The sequence below is a fragment of the Hyla sarda genome, chromosome 8, assembly GCF_029499605.1.
Source record: "Hyla sarda isolate aHylSar1 chromosome 8, aHylSar1.hap1, whole genome shotgun sequence".
NCBI lineage: Eukaryota > Metazoa > Chordata > Amphibia > Anura > Hylidae > Hyla > Hyla sarda.
Window position 1 is genome coordinate 225,329,087 of NC_079196.1, and position 15,394 is coordinate 225,344,480.

General features: G+C 45.3%; 1 protein-coding gene across 1 annotated transcript; it reads left to right on the plus strand.

Moving 5' to 3' along the window:
* The first annotated feature begins 3,275 nt into the window (after positions 1-3,275).
* Positions 3,276-14,982, plus strand: LOC130285494 (T-box transcription factor TBX6-like). Its single transcript, XM_056536966.1, is given in 11 exon segments — positions 3,276-3,404; positions 8,652-8,904; positions 9,178-9,445; positions 9,595-9,741; positions 10,130-10,200; positions 12,741-12,756; positions 12,758-12,815; positions 13,068-13,219; positions 13,221-13,363; positions 13,531-13,714; positions 13,717-14,982. Coding segments are annotated over 11 exon segments (1,563 nt in total). The 5' UTR covers positions 3,276-3,286; the 3' UTR covers positions 13,870-14,982.
* Positions 14,983-15,394: the final 412 nt, after the last annotated feature.

A 15,394-nucleotide genomic window follows, 5' to 3' on the forward strand; every position in this document is an offset into this window, starting at 1 on the left:
ACTCTTTGTTCTGTTGACAGAATAGATGGATCGGATACACCTTCTTCTATTGACAGAATAGATGGATCAGATACACCTTCTGTTGACAGAATAGGTGGATCGGATACACCTTCTATTAACAGAATAGATGGATCGGATACACCTTATACTGACAGAATGGATGGATCGGATACACCTTCTATTAACAGAATAGATGGATCGGATAAACACCTTCTTCTGTTGACAGAATGAATGGATCGGATACACCTTCTTCTGTTGACAGAACAGATGGATCGGATACACCTTCTTCTGTTGACAGAATAGATGGATCGGATACACCTTATACTGACAGAATAGATAGATCGGATACACCTTCTGTGGACAGAATAGATCGGATACAACTTCTTTTGACAGAATAGAGGGATCAGATACTCCTTGTTCTGTTGACAGAATAGATGGATCGGATACACCTTCTATTGACAGAATAGAGGGATCGGATACACCTTCTATTGACAGAATAGAGGGATCGGATACACCTTCTTCTGTTGACAGAATAGATGGATCGGATACACCTTCTATTGAGAGAATAGAGGGATCGGATACACCTTCTGTTGACAGATTAGAGGGATCGGATACACCTTCTATTGACAGAATTGATGGATCGGATACTCCTTGTTCTGTTGACAGAATAGATGGATCGGATACACCTTCTATTGACAGAATAGAGGGATCGGATACACCTTCTATTGACAGAATAGAGGGATCGGATACACCTTCTTCTGTTGACAGAATAGAGGGATCGGATACACCTTCTATTGAGAGAATAGAGGGATCGGATACACCTTCTGTTGACAGATTAGACGGATCGGATACACCTTCTATTGACAGAATTGATGGATCGGATACTCCTTGTTCTGTTGACAGAATAGATGGATCGGATACACCTTCTATTGACAGAATAGAGGGATCGGATACACCTTCTATTGACAGAATAGATGGATCGGATACACCTTCTGTTGACAGAATAGAGGGATCGGATACACCTTCTATTGACAGAATAGATGGATCGGATACACCTTCTTCTAATGACAGAATAGAGGGATCGGATACACCTTCTGTTGACAGATTAGAGGGATCGGATACACCTTCTTCTATTGACAGAATAGATGGATCGGATACACCTTATACTGACAGAATAGAGGGATCGGATACACCTTCTGTTGACAGAATAGAGGGATCGGATACACCTTCTTCTGTTGACAGAATGGATGGATCGGATACACCTTCTTCTGTTGACAGAATAGATGGATCGGATACACCTTCTTCTATTGACAGAATAGAGGGATCGGATACACTTTCTATTGACAGAATAGAGGGATCAGATACACCTTCTTCTGTTGACAGAATAGAGGGATCGGATACACCTTCTTCTATTGAGAGAATAGAGGGATCGGATACACCTTCTGTTGACAGATTAGAGGGATCAGATACACCTTCTATTGACAGAATTGATGGATCGGATACACCTTCTGCTATTGAGAGAATAGAGGGATCGGATACACCTTCTTCTGTTGACAGAATAGATGGATCGGATACACCTATTGACAGAATAGATGGATCGGATACACCTTCTATTGACAGAATAGATGGATCGGATACACCTTCTATTGACAGAATAGATAGATCGGATACACCTTATACTGACAGAATAGAGGGATCGGATACACCTTCTGTTGACAGAATAGATGGATCGGATACACCTTCTATTGACAGAATAGATGGATCGGATACACCTTCTTCTGTTGACAGAATAGATGGATCGGATACACCTTATACTGACAGAATAGATGGATCGGATACACCTTATACTGACAGAATAGATGGATCGGATACACCTTATACTGACAGAATAGATGGATCGGATACACCTTATACTGACAGAATAGATGGATCGGATACACCTTATACCGACAGAATAGATGGATCGGATACACCTTCTATTGACAGAATAGAGGGATCGGATACACCTTCTTCTGTTGACAGAATAGATGGATCGTATACACTTTATACTGACAGAATAGATGGATCGGATACACCTTATACTGACAGAATAGATGGATCGGATACACCTTCTTCTATTGACAGAATAGATGGATCGGATACACCTTATACTGACAGAATAGATGGATCGGATACACCTTCTTCTGTTGACAGAATAGATGGATCGGATACACCTTCTTCTGTTGACAGAATAGATGGATCGGATACACCTTCTTCTGTTGACAGAATAGATGGATCGGATACACCTTCTTCTCTTGACAGAATAGAAGGATCGGATACACCTTCTTCTGTTGACAGAATAGAGGGATCGGATACACCTTCTTCTGTTGACAGAATAGAGGGATCGGATACACCTTCTGTTGACAGAATAGATGGATCGGATACACCTTATACTGACAGAATAGATGGATCGGATACACCTTCTTCTGTTGACAGAATAGATGGATCGGATACACCTTCTTCTGTTGACAGAATAGATGGATCGGATACACCTTCTTCTGTTGACAGAATAGATGGATCGGATACACCTTCTTCTCTTGACAGAATAGAAGGATCGGATACACCTTCTTCTGTTGACAGAATAGATGGATCGGATACACCTTCTTCTGTTGACAGAATAGAAGGATCGGATACACCTTCTTCTGTTGACAGAATAGAAGGATCGGATACACCTTATACTGACAGAATAGATGGATCGGATACACCTTATACTGACAGAATAGATGGATCGGATACACCTTCTTCTATTGACAGAATAGATGGATCGGATACACCTTATACTGACAGAATAGATGGATCGGATACACCTTCTTCTGTTGACAGAATAGATGGATCGGATACACCTTCTTCTATTGACAGAATAGATGGATCGGATACACCTTCTTCTCTTGACAGAATAGATGGATCGGATACACCTTCTTCTGTTGACAGAATAGAAGGATCGGATACACTGTACCCCTCTTGTCCCTTCTCCCCCCTCCTCCTTCTCCATGAATTCTGCATTTCCTGACAACTGGTCAAACTGAGGCCCAGAGCGGCCATAAAGACCCTTAATAAAGTTTAATTCAGTCCTAATGTGTGAAGATCCCTCCCCCGCTGCCCCCTCTCACCTAGCAGGAGGGTCCCACATCAAAAGGTGCAGGGCGGACTTTAAGGAAGAGCCCATGTGTCCTCTGGGCACCACATCACTAGGACCTTCGCTCCTTGCTGGACCCTCCATGAAGCGCTCACTCTGATCCTCCCGACCATGTATCACTCGGATCTATTCCAGCAATACGGACCGTCCTACGCCGTGAGACCACCCCATGCCCTGCCGCCAACCTACCCGACTGCCAGCGGGCACCATGAACCCTACAGATACCCAGGTACATATCATACTTGTCCTCAGTGCAGTGTTTCCCAACCAGGGTGCCTCCAGCTGTTGCAAAACTACAACCCCCAGCATGCCCGGACAGCCAACGGCTGTCCGGGCATGCTGGAAGTTGTAGTTTTGCAACAGCTGGAGGCACCCCGTCTTGGAAACACTGCCTTAGTGACTTAACCAAGACCCCCATGGAGGTTCCTCATGTCCACCACGTTTTCGCAATACAGTTACAATCTGAAAACCGTACGGAACCGTATTGAAAAACGTACGACAAAAGATGCATCAGGTTGTGTCCGTTTTGCATCCTGTACGGTTTTATCAGTTTTTTTTTCCCCCGTACCCAAAACTGTAGCCTACCACGGTTTTCGGTCCAGGTTAAAAAAAAAAAAAACGTTTTGAAACGTATAAGTTTTCAATGTAAACCGTACAGAAGCGTATGTGCGTACAGTTCCATACAGTTTTTGACTTTGCACAGTTTTTTTTCTTGGAATTTCAATCAAACAAGTGAAACTTTATTCATAACGGAGTGAAAAGTTAAAAACCTATACGTTTTTTTTTTTTCTTATAAAAAAACGATGCGACCGGACACCATTTTTCAAACCGTAAACGGATTCAAATTTGTACACGTGTTTTGATACAGTTTAGTCCGGTTTTGAGGAATCAGTTTTGTCATTAGTCCAGTTGTGATGGTGGGAGGGGGTCCCTACGGTCCGTCTCATGGTCCTGATTACACCCATGTGGTTTATCTCCATTATCAAAACCTGTCCTGAGGAAAAGTTGCCCAGTTGCCCATAGCAACCAATCAGATCGCTGCTTTCACTTTGCAGAGGCCTTGTTAAAAATGAAAGTAGTGATCTGATTGGTTGCTATGGGCAACTGGACAACTCCATTTTGATAAATCTCCCCCTTTTTAAATGTTTTCAGGGTGGGAGACCTCAACATTCTGTGACATCATTTGATTTTTATGGGGGGGGGGGGGGGGGGGGTGTCTTCAGGTGTTTTGGGGCCAGTTAGGGTTGCCCCAAAATACCGGGCATCCTAATTTGCATAATTAATTATATATGCGTGACATCACAGGATACATATATGCGGCAAAAATGTTGTCCTATTCTGACCCCTATAACCTTTTTATTTCTCCTTATACGGGGCCTGTATGAGGGTCATTGTTTTGATGGGACTTATTGATCACTTTTTTTTTTATTATTAAATTCGGGAGTTGCAGTTAGTTACTAACTACAACTCCCAGCATGTTGGACTATATAATAGTATATAGAATAGGTCAGTGTTTCCCAACCAGGGGCGCCTCCAGCTGTTGCAAAACTACAACTCCCAGCATGCCCTGATACAGCCTGTGGCTCAGCAGCTGCTTCAAGAGAAAACTACAACTCCCAGCATGTTGGACTATATAGTAGTATATAGTAGAGGTCAATATTTCCCAACCAGGGTGCCCCCAGCTATTGCAAAACTACAACTCCCAGCATGTTGGACTATATAGTAGTATATAGTAGAGGTCAATATTTCCCAACCAGGGTGCCTCCAGCTGTTACAAAACTACAACTCCCAGTATGTTGGACTATATAATAGTATATAGAATAGGTCAGTGTTTCCCAACCAGGGGCGCCTCCAGCTGTTGCAAAACTACAACTCCCAGCATGTTGGACTATATAGTAGTATATAGTATAGGTCAGTTTTTCCTAACCAGGTGGTGCCTCCAGCTGTTGCAAAACTACAACTCCCAGTATGTTGGACTATATAATAGTATATAGAATAGGTCAGTGTTTCCCAACCAGGGGCGCCTCCAGCTGTTGCAAAACTACAACTCCCAGCATGTTGGACTATATAGTAGTATATAGTATAGGTCAGTTTTTCCTAACCAGGTGGTGCCTCCAGCTGTTGCAAAACTACAACTCCCAGCATGTTGGACTATATAGTATAGGTCAGTTTTTCCCAACCAGGGGTGCCTCCAGCTGTTGCAAAACTACAACTCCCAGCATGCCCGGACAGCCGTTGGCTGTCCGGGCATGCTGGGAGTTGTAGTTTAGCAACAGCTGGATGCGCTCTGGTTGGCAAACACTGGTATAGTATATAGTGCAACATTCCGGGAGTTAAAGGACTGGTTGGATAAATACCGGCCCGGTGGCAACCCTAGGACCTGTCAATAAGTTATAGTTCTGATATATTTGGATCTTCAAGCTTCTGATATAGAAAGAGGTTCTGCTGGGTCATAAAGTCCTGACGATCTTACAAGGGAATGATCTGAGGTTCTGGTGTTGCTGGGTCAGTGCGGGTCCAGTATATTTGGGAGGTTCTGGTCTGGTATAACTAAGATGGTGTCCTCTCTTTGTGGATAATTCTTGAGGTCCTCTCTTTGTGGTTCTGGTTCTGAGTGGGACTGGCTTCTGGTATTCCTCAGATTGTGGGTACAGAACTGTTGCGAGGTTCTGGTGGTTCAAAGACCATGAGGGTTGAGTATAGTGCAGGAGCCCGAAATGGTAGTGAGGTTCTGATGTTCTTCGGTCCAGTATAGTGGCGGTTCTGGTGGCCTGAGGACTATGTAGGACTGGTCTAGATGAAAGGTTCTGGTTTCCCTTAAAAATTGTGGGTGGTGAAGATCTGGTGCTCCTAGGATCTTATGGACCAGTATAGTGGTGGTTCCGGTGGCTTCAGGATTCTACAAGTCCAGTGTAGTAAAGAGGTTCTGATGTTCTTCAGTCCAGTATAGTGGTGGTTCTGGTGGTTTCAGGATTCTACAAGTCCAGTGTAGTAAAGAGGTTCTGATGTTCTTCAGTCCAGTATAGTGGTGGTTCCGGTGGCTTCAGGATTCTACAAGTCCAGTGTAGTAGTGAGGTTCTGATGTTCTTCAGTCCAGTATAGTGGCGGTTCTGGTGGCTTCAGGATTCTACAAGTCTGATATAGTAGTGAGGTTCTGATGTTCTTCAGTCCAGTATAGTGGTGGTTCTGGTGGTTTCAGGATTCTACAAGTCCGGTGTAGTAGTGAGGTTCTGATTTTCTTCGGTCCAGTATAGTGGCGGTTCTGGTGGCTTCAGGATTCTACAAGTCCGATATAGCAGTGAGGTTCTGGTGTCATCTTTAGGATCTATGTACTGGTTTGTACATTTAGTATTTTCCCATATTTCACATTCACTTACAACTAGGACTTTATGGTTCCAGTGTGGTGGTTCTGGTGCCTTGCGGACTCCAGTGTAGTAGTGAAGTTCTGGTTCTTCTAAGACATTATGGCTCCAGTATGGTTACGAGGTTCTGGTGTTGTCTTTGGGATGTAGATTTTGGTTTGTGCATTTAGGATCTGCCCATATTTGTTATTCTAATACTGCAAGGACTTTATGGGTCCAGTAATGCGGTGGTTCTGGTGGCCTAAGGACTATGCAGATCCAGTCTAGATGTCAGTTTGCCGTTTCCTATAAAATTAATGGGTAGTGCGGTTCTGGTGCTCCTAAGATTTTATGGATCAGGAATAGCGGTGATTCTGCTGGCGTGAGGACTCTGCAAGTGAAATGTAGTAGTGAGGTTCTGGTACTTCTAGGCCATTATGGGTTTAGAATAGATCTAAGGTTCTGGTGTTATGATGTAGGTCCTGTTTGATGGCTAAAGGATCTCCCTGTATATAATACGGGTCTAGTATAAACCTACAATGGTAGGACATTGTAGATCCAGTCTAGATATGAGGTTCTGGTTTCCCTTAAAGGTTATGGATAGTGAAGTTCTGGTGTTCCTAAGACTTTATGGATGGACTCTAGTGGTGGTTCTGGTGACTTGAGGACTCTGAGTCTAATTTAGTAGTGATGTTCTGTTACTTCCAGGAGATTATGGCTACATTATAGTTCTGAGGTTGTGGTGTTGTCTTATGATGTAATTTATGGGTCATGTATTTAGGGTCTCCATTGGTTCTGCTCGTTCTTTGTGGTCCAATGTTCTGTATTTAGAGGTTCTGGTCTTAGGCTCCCTAGTAGTTGTAGCGTCTGATACTTGTGAGGGTTTGTCTTGTTTGTTGGTGCTGGTCTCATTATTTTGTGGGTGCTGCTCTTATTTTTTGGGTCCTGGTCTTGCTATTTTGTGGGTGCTGCTCTTATTATTTTGAGGGTGCTGGTCTCATTATTTTGTTGGTGTTGCTCTTATTATTTTGTAGGTCCTGGTCTTGTTATTTTGTGGGTGCTTCACTTATTATTTTGAGGGTGCTGCTCTTATTATTTTGTGGGTGTTGGTCTTATTTTGTGGGTGCTGCTATTATTATTTTGTGGGTGTTGGTCTTATTTTGTGGGTGCTGCTCTTATTATTTTGTGGGTGCTGCTCTTATTATTTTGTGGGTGTTGCTCTTATTATTTTGTGGGTGCTGCTCTTATTATTTTGTGGGTGCTGCTCTTATTATTTTGTGGGTGCTGCTCTTATTCTGTGGGTGCTTCTCTTATTATTTTGTAGGTCCTGGTCTTGTTATTTTGTGGGTGCTGCTCTTATTATTTTGTTGGTGCTGCTCTTATTATTTTGTGGGTGCTGCTCTTATTATTTTGTGGGTGTTGCTCTTATTATTTTGTGGGTGCTGCTCTTATTCTGTGGGTGCTGCTCTTATTATTTTGTAGGTCCTGCTCTTATTATTTTGTGGGTGCTGCTCTTATTATTTTGTGGGTGTTGCTCTTATTATTTTGTGGGTGCTGCTCTTATTCTGTGGGTGCTTCTCTTATTATTTTGTAGGTCCTGGTCTTGTTATTTTGTGGGTGCTGCTCTTATTATTTTGTGGGTGCTGCTCTTATTATTTTGTGGGTGTTGCTCTTATTATTTTGTGGGTGCTGCTCTTATTCTGTGGGTGCTTCTCTTATTATTTTGTAGGTCCTGGTCTTGTTATTTTGTGGGTGCTTCACTTATTATTTTGTGGGTGTTGGTCTTTAATAGTGTTCTAGTTGGAGGTTAACTGGTGACGGTTCAGGCGTTTCCCGCACATCTGGCTCATGTTGGTCCCTCCCCTGTCGTTTCCATCGCTCTCCGCAGGGGTCCACTTAGCAGGACTCAGCCACCATTTAGCACCTACTTGTCAGGCAGAGCAGCTTGTGAGTGACCTGAGGCCGGACCACCACTCACATCCTCATCTACATTTCCCCTCAGGACAGACACATCCCCAGTTGTCACCCAGATCTCTGTACACCAGCCAAGATGGTAGCCACCGGATTGACCACCAGACGTATATATGTGGGTCCACGTTCCTTGTGTAATATGTCACATTCTTTGTTTCCTACAGAGCTTGAAGTTCCCCCCGGTCAGCGATACGATGGTCTCTTCGCAGCGCTGGATACTTCCCAAAGGATTCTGGGAGCAGCACCCCTCACCCCCCTGTCCCTGCCCCCAGGTCCAGCTCTGGGGTTCGGCCAGCCACAGCCCCCTTGTGATGCTCCGAGACTTCCCGGGAACGTAAAGATGAACCTGGAAAACCGAGATCTCTGGAAACAGTTTCACGCCATCGGGACCGAAATGATCATCACAAAGTCTGGGAGGTAAGAAGTGTTGTGGGGGGGGGGGGGGGTGTTCACTGTGATGACACCAAGGAGATGGAAGTGCCATCCACAAAGTTGGGCCCTATTCACCAACTGGCCCATAGCGTATCATCCCAATAAGAGGATACAGCTGTGCCCACTTGTCATTCTTTAGTTTAATGGCTTGGTACTGGTGACCTCAAGGGCCCTCGAATCCTGACGCAGGGGCCCAGTGTGGTCCTCATGCCTGCACAATCTTGTCCCTCATCCACCATGTTTCGTCGTCTCTTGCAGGAGAATGTTTCCCCAGTGTAAGGTCAGCATCACCGGCCTGGAGCCTGACGGTAAATACGTCCTCCTCGCTGACATTGTCCCAGTGGACAACTCTCGATACAAGTGGCAAGAAGATCACTGGGAGCCAAGCGGGAGGGCAGAGCCGAGGTTACCCGAGAGGGTCTACATCCACCCGGATTCTCCAGCCCCCGGGTCCCACTGGATGAAGCAACCCATCTCCTTCCACAAGATCAAGCTAACCAACAATACCCTGGACCAGATGGGTCATGTGAGTATGGGATATGGCGGCCATCATAGTGGCCATCGCAGGGGCCTCACCAATTCATGGAGTGGCCCCTCGCTAGCTATTGGGGGTGAGGATGCATTTCCCATCACGGTATACAGAACCTATATATTGTATTTTTGCCTCCCCCACAGATCATCCTGCACTCCATGCACCGCTATCAGCCCCGCTTCCACATTGTCCGGGCCCAGGATGTGTTCAGCCGCCGGTGGGGGGGCTGCTCCTCCTTCACCTTCCCGGAGACCATGTTCCTGACTGTCACCGCGTACCAGAATGAGAAGGTCAGAAAAAGAAAGGGTTGTACTGTGGGTATTATGGTGGGGGTGAGAGTGCCCCTTTTAGAGGGCAGCAACATTTAGTGATCTCCATTTAAAGTAATGGAATAGAGTTCTGCACTGTTGGGGCTCAGGAGGACGTGGGCTGTCATGTGACTGTTCTTGGGAGGACGTGGGCTGTCATGTGACTGTTCTTGGGAGGACGTGGGCTGTCATGTGACTGTTCTTGGGAGAACGTGGGCTGTCATGTGACTCTTCTTGGGAGATGACTATATATACTTGTAGGAAGCTTCTGTAACCAAATATGGCCGATATTGGTGGACAAAGATGGCGGCACATGGAAGGGGGTCGGCAGATCATGTGTTTTATATAATATTGTTATGGTCTCTCACAGATAACGCAGCTCAAGATCCAGACAAACCCGTTTGCAAAAGGATTCCGGGAGGACGGGCTGAAGAGCAAGAGGTGAGAGGGGTCACCGGATATGGGGGGGAGGGGGGCGGCAGCTGTGGGATGTGGTGCCATGTATACAGACCAGAGACTATGGCGCCATCTCATGACCAATAGATCAGAGGCTATGTGCCAGTGTATAACATACAGACCAGAAGTTATGGCATCAGTTATGGCACACAGATCAAACTTTATGGTACCGGTTATGGCACACTGACAAGAGGTTATGGCACCAGTTATGGCCTACAGATCAGGGGGTTATGGCATCAGTTAAGGCACACAGACCAAACTTTATGGTACCAGTTATGGATCAGAGGTTGTGGCATACAGACCAGAAGTTATGGCACACAAACAAGAGGTTATGGCACGTTATGGAATACAGACCAGACTTTATGGCACCAGCTATAAAATACAGACCAGAAGTTATGGCACCAGTTATGACATACAGATCAGAGGTTATGGCACACAAACAAGAGGTTACAGCACCAGTTATGACATACAGACCAGACTTTATGGTACCAGTTATGGCACACAGACAAGAGGTTATGGCACCAGTTATGGCATAAATATGAAGTTATGGCATACAGATAAGAAGTTATAGCATACAGACCAGACTTTATGGTACCAGTTATGGCACCAGTTATGGCATAGATATGAAGTTCTGGCATACAGATCAGGGGTTATGGCACCAGTTATGGCATACAGACCAGAAGTTATGGCACCAGTTATGGCATACAGACCAGAAGTTATGGCACCAGTTATAACATACAGATAAGAAGTTATGGCATACAAAAAAGAAGTTATGGCACCAGTTATGGCATACAGACCAGAAGTTATGGCACCAGTTATGGCATACAAAAAAGAGGTTATGGCACCAGTTATGGCATACAGACCAGAAGTTATGGCACCAGTTATGGCATACAAAAAAGAGGTTATGGCACCAGTTATGGCATACAGATAAGAAGTTATGGCACACAGACCAGACTTTATGGTACCAGTTATGGCACACAGACAAGAGGTTATGGCACCATTTATGGCATATATATGACGTTCTGGCACACAGACAAGAGGTTATGGCACAAAGATGAAAGGATTTGGCACCAGTTACGGCATACAGACCAGAAGTTATGGTACCCATTAGAGATGAGCAAACTTACAGTAAATTCGATTCGTCACAAACTTCTCGGCTCGGCAGTTGATGGCTTTTCCTGTGTAAATTAGTTCAGCTTTCAGGTGCTCCGGTGGGCTGGAAAAGGTGGATACAATCCTAGGAGAGAGTCTCCTAGGACTGTATCCACCTTTTCCAGCCCACCGGAGCACCGGAAAGCTGAACTAATTTATGCAGGATAATCATTAACTGCCGAGCCGAGAAGTTTGTGACGAATCGAATTTACTGTAAGTTCGCTCATCTCTAGTACCCATTATGGCATACAGATCAGAGATGATGCCAACAGGTTATGATAAATAGATAAGAAATGATGGCACAGTTTTATGACATATAGATCCGAGGTTATGGCATATAAATCTGAAGTGTTTTTTTTAATAGCACCAGTTATGGTATACAGATCATAAGTAAAGGCACCAGTTACGGTATACAGATCATAAGTAAAGGCACCAGTTACGGTATATAGAGAAAAAGCTATGGCACCAGTTATGGCATATAAATCAGACGTTATGGAATATAGAGTAAAAGTTACGGCACCAGTTATGGCATATATATTAGGGGTAATAGAACCAGCTTATGGTGCCAGGTTATAGTAACTAAGTTCTGGCACCAGTTATGGAATATATATATATTTATTAGGGGTAATAGCACCAGCTTATGGCAATAGATTATGGTGCCAGGTTATGGTAAATAAATGATGGCACCAGTTGGTCATATAGAGATTATGGCGCCAGTTTATAGCATACAGATCAGAGGTAACGGCATCAGTTTATGGCATATAGATCAGAGACGATGGCATCAGTTTATGGCATATAGATCAGAGAAGATGGCATCAGTTTATGGCATATAGATCAGAGACGATGGCATCAGTTTATGGCATATAGATCAGAGACGATGGCATCAGTTTATAGCATACAGATCAGAGGTAACGGCATCAGTTTATGGCATATAGATCAGAGACGATGGCATCAGTTTATGGCATATAGATCAGAGACGATGGCATCAGTTTATGGCATATAGATCAGAGACGATGGCATCAGTTTATGGCATACAGATCAGAGGTAACGGCATCAGTTACGGCATATAGATCAGAGACGATGGCATCAGTTTATGGCATACAGATCAGAGACGATGGCATCAGTTTATGGCATATAGATCAGAGACGATGGCATCAGTTTATGGCATATAGATCAGAGACGATGGCATCAGTTTATGGCATACAGATCAGAGACGATGGCATCAGTTTATGGCATATAGATCAGAGACGACGGCATCAGTTTATGGCATATATATATTTTTAGCGGTTATAGCACCAGTGACGGCATACAGAGGTATAACCCCAATCTACAGGGACACAACCTGTATTTGATGTCATGTGTTTCCTCAGCAGGGAACGTTCCGTCCGATGTGAAGAGGAAGCTGAGCAGTGCGGAGCTGGAGGAGGAGCAGGAGCCGTATCCACCAGGTTTGTGCCGCTGATCCTATGTCTTATCCCAGTTTATTACCTCCAGGTGGCGCTGTAGCTCTGTGTGCACCCACATCAGACAACATGGCAGCTACACGTCTATGCCTTGGTCTCCAAACTGCAGACCTCCATCTGTTGCAAAACTAACGGCTGTCCGGGCATACTGGGAGTTGTAGTTTTGCAACAGCTGTAAGACGCCAGGTTTACGGCCTTCATTATTTACCATCTACTGTTTTATTCCCCCCCTCACAGCCGAATGTAAGAGGCCACTGTACTCCGGACCATGTGACTCACCCTGGACATAGCTGGGGGTCTTGCTCTGCCCCCCGCTCCCCAGTCCGGACTGCTCTTTCCATCTCATCACTCCACCAAACCAGACACCCCCCTCAGCTGAGGCGGCGGACCCCCTCCCCGCTCCCGATTACAGCCAACCAGGAGCAAGCGGCCAACCTGGAGATGGACCCCCAGACTACAGACAACTACATGCGGCCGGAGAGTCAGGCCTACCCACAGATGCCAGCCGGCCAAGATGGCGGCCTGTACACATGGTGGGTACAACCCTACTGAAATCCGTTCTATGTATACAGCTCCTATGCTAAGCATTTCCTATATTATACTCCTTTCCACTAATCTAGTTTGTAGTCGGTTACCATGGAAACAGTAGATCTTTAGTACAGAATTACAATCTAACCTTCCCGTCTTATTTTTCTTACAGCCAAAGTGACCCACAGGCTGCAGGGGTCAACCGCCCACCCAACTACCAGCGCTTCCCGTCAGTGTTCCCGGCCCCGCAGGATCCCCCTCAACTCTACAATGGCCAATCAGAATACAGGCTTTACGCACAGGACATGGCCTGCCCGGGGGACTACGGCCCCGCCTCCTGCGCCATTCCTCCTCCACCACCAGGCCAGAAGAAGTAGATGGCGGCATCATCAGAGGTTACCCTAAGAACTCCGACCTCCGGTTCCAGCATTTTCTGCCCAATTCGGGACCCAAGCTCGGACTGCAATTCTCCGGTGCTCAGATTCAGCGTCTGTATACCGGTGGCGGCTGATTGTGACCGGTCAGGACCCCCCCCCCAATCATTATTCGGGAGGACATGTTTGTACAGGACTGACTTGTGTGTGTAGAGGGGCAGAGATATCGGACATTAAGAAGGAACCCCGATAGAGACTAAAGAGGACGATTGCTTTTCCCATGTTCGTCCCCCTAGATGTTGCTTTACTTTGGGGTTACATTTTTTTTTTGGGGGGGGGGGGTCAGACCCGTCTATCAGCAAATTGCTACTGCCCCATCTACGGAAGTGGTCTGCATACTGTAGACCTCCAGCTGTTGCAAGACTACAACACCCAGCATGCATTGGTCACCAGCTATATGATCCAGAACAGTGGATGCAGCCCCCGGATGCCATTATTGTTCCCTCCCTTACCTGTGTGAAACTACAACTCCCAGCATGCCCTGAGAGAAGTAGAGGCACAGGTTAGGTATAACCGCTTTAGGAGTGGATGTGACACCCCCCCCTAAAATGTTGTACAGATTATATTTTTGATACATTTTTTTGTAAATTGAAGAAAAAAAAAAATCCCAGACCGATCAATACCGGACCTCTGGAGACACTCAGCCAGGGGATTAAAAAATTAATAATTAGATTTTTTTTTAGAAACAGCGCCGCTCTCTTCTTCAGGTTGTGTGCGGTACTGCAGATCAGTTCAAATTAAATAGTCGTAATACCACATGCTACCTAAGGACAGGGGGACGGCGCTGTATTGTTATTCCTGAACACCCTCTTAAAGAGACATCGCCACTATTGTCTGTAGTCATGTGACCAGTAGTATGAACTATATGTTGTATTTACTCCCTGTCCCCAGTCTGAAACGGCTGATAACAGGGAGCACTAGCCTGCATTCACTGTGTGCGCCTTTGAATATCTTCCTCTTTGAGTTGTTATTCTCTCCAGTCTATTTCTGTCTTTTTTTTGTGTATTTTAATTTATCAGATTTTTTTTTTTCACTTTTTGTTCACATTTTTGCATTAAAATATGTTAAAACGAGTCTGACGCTTTTTAGTACAAGGAAGGCGAAGACAACAATGGCTGCCGTTCGCTTCGACACTACAGAGAGCGAAGTTTTACATTTTTTTTTTAATGCAATGTGCAGCATGCTGGGAGTTGTAGTCTCTGTGGTCAGTTATGTAACTCCTGGCAGTGCAGGCCCGCACCCCCCTCCACATGTCATCCTGTTTACACCTGCAGCCTCCCCCTGTATACAGACACCATTTGTCTCGTCCCAGCGTCTGTTTTCACACCCCCCCCCCCCCCCTCCACCATACCCTGCTGCCGGACCCCCACTTCACAAGGAGATGTAAACTTCCCTCCTCACACCTCCAGGAGGATCATAGACCGCAGGGAACATGGACAGGGATCTAATTGATCTTAGAAGAGACTAGGAAGGAAGAAAAAAATAAAATAAAAAAAGAGGGGGGTCCCTTGTAAAGTAGGAGTCACCCTAAGCCCCCTCCATAGTGCATTTCCTAATGAGGGAGCCTCCAGCTGTTGTAAAACTACAACTTCCAGCACACCC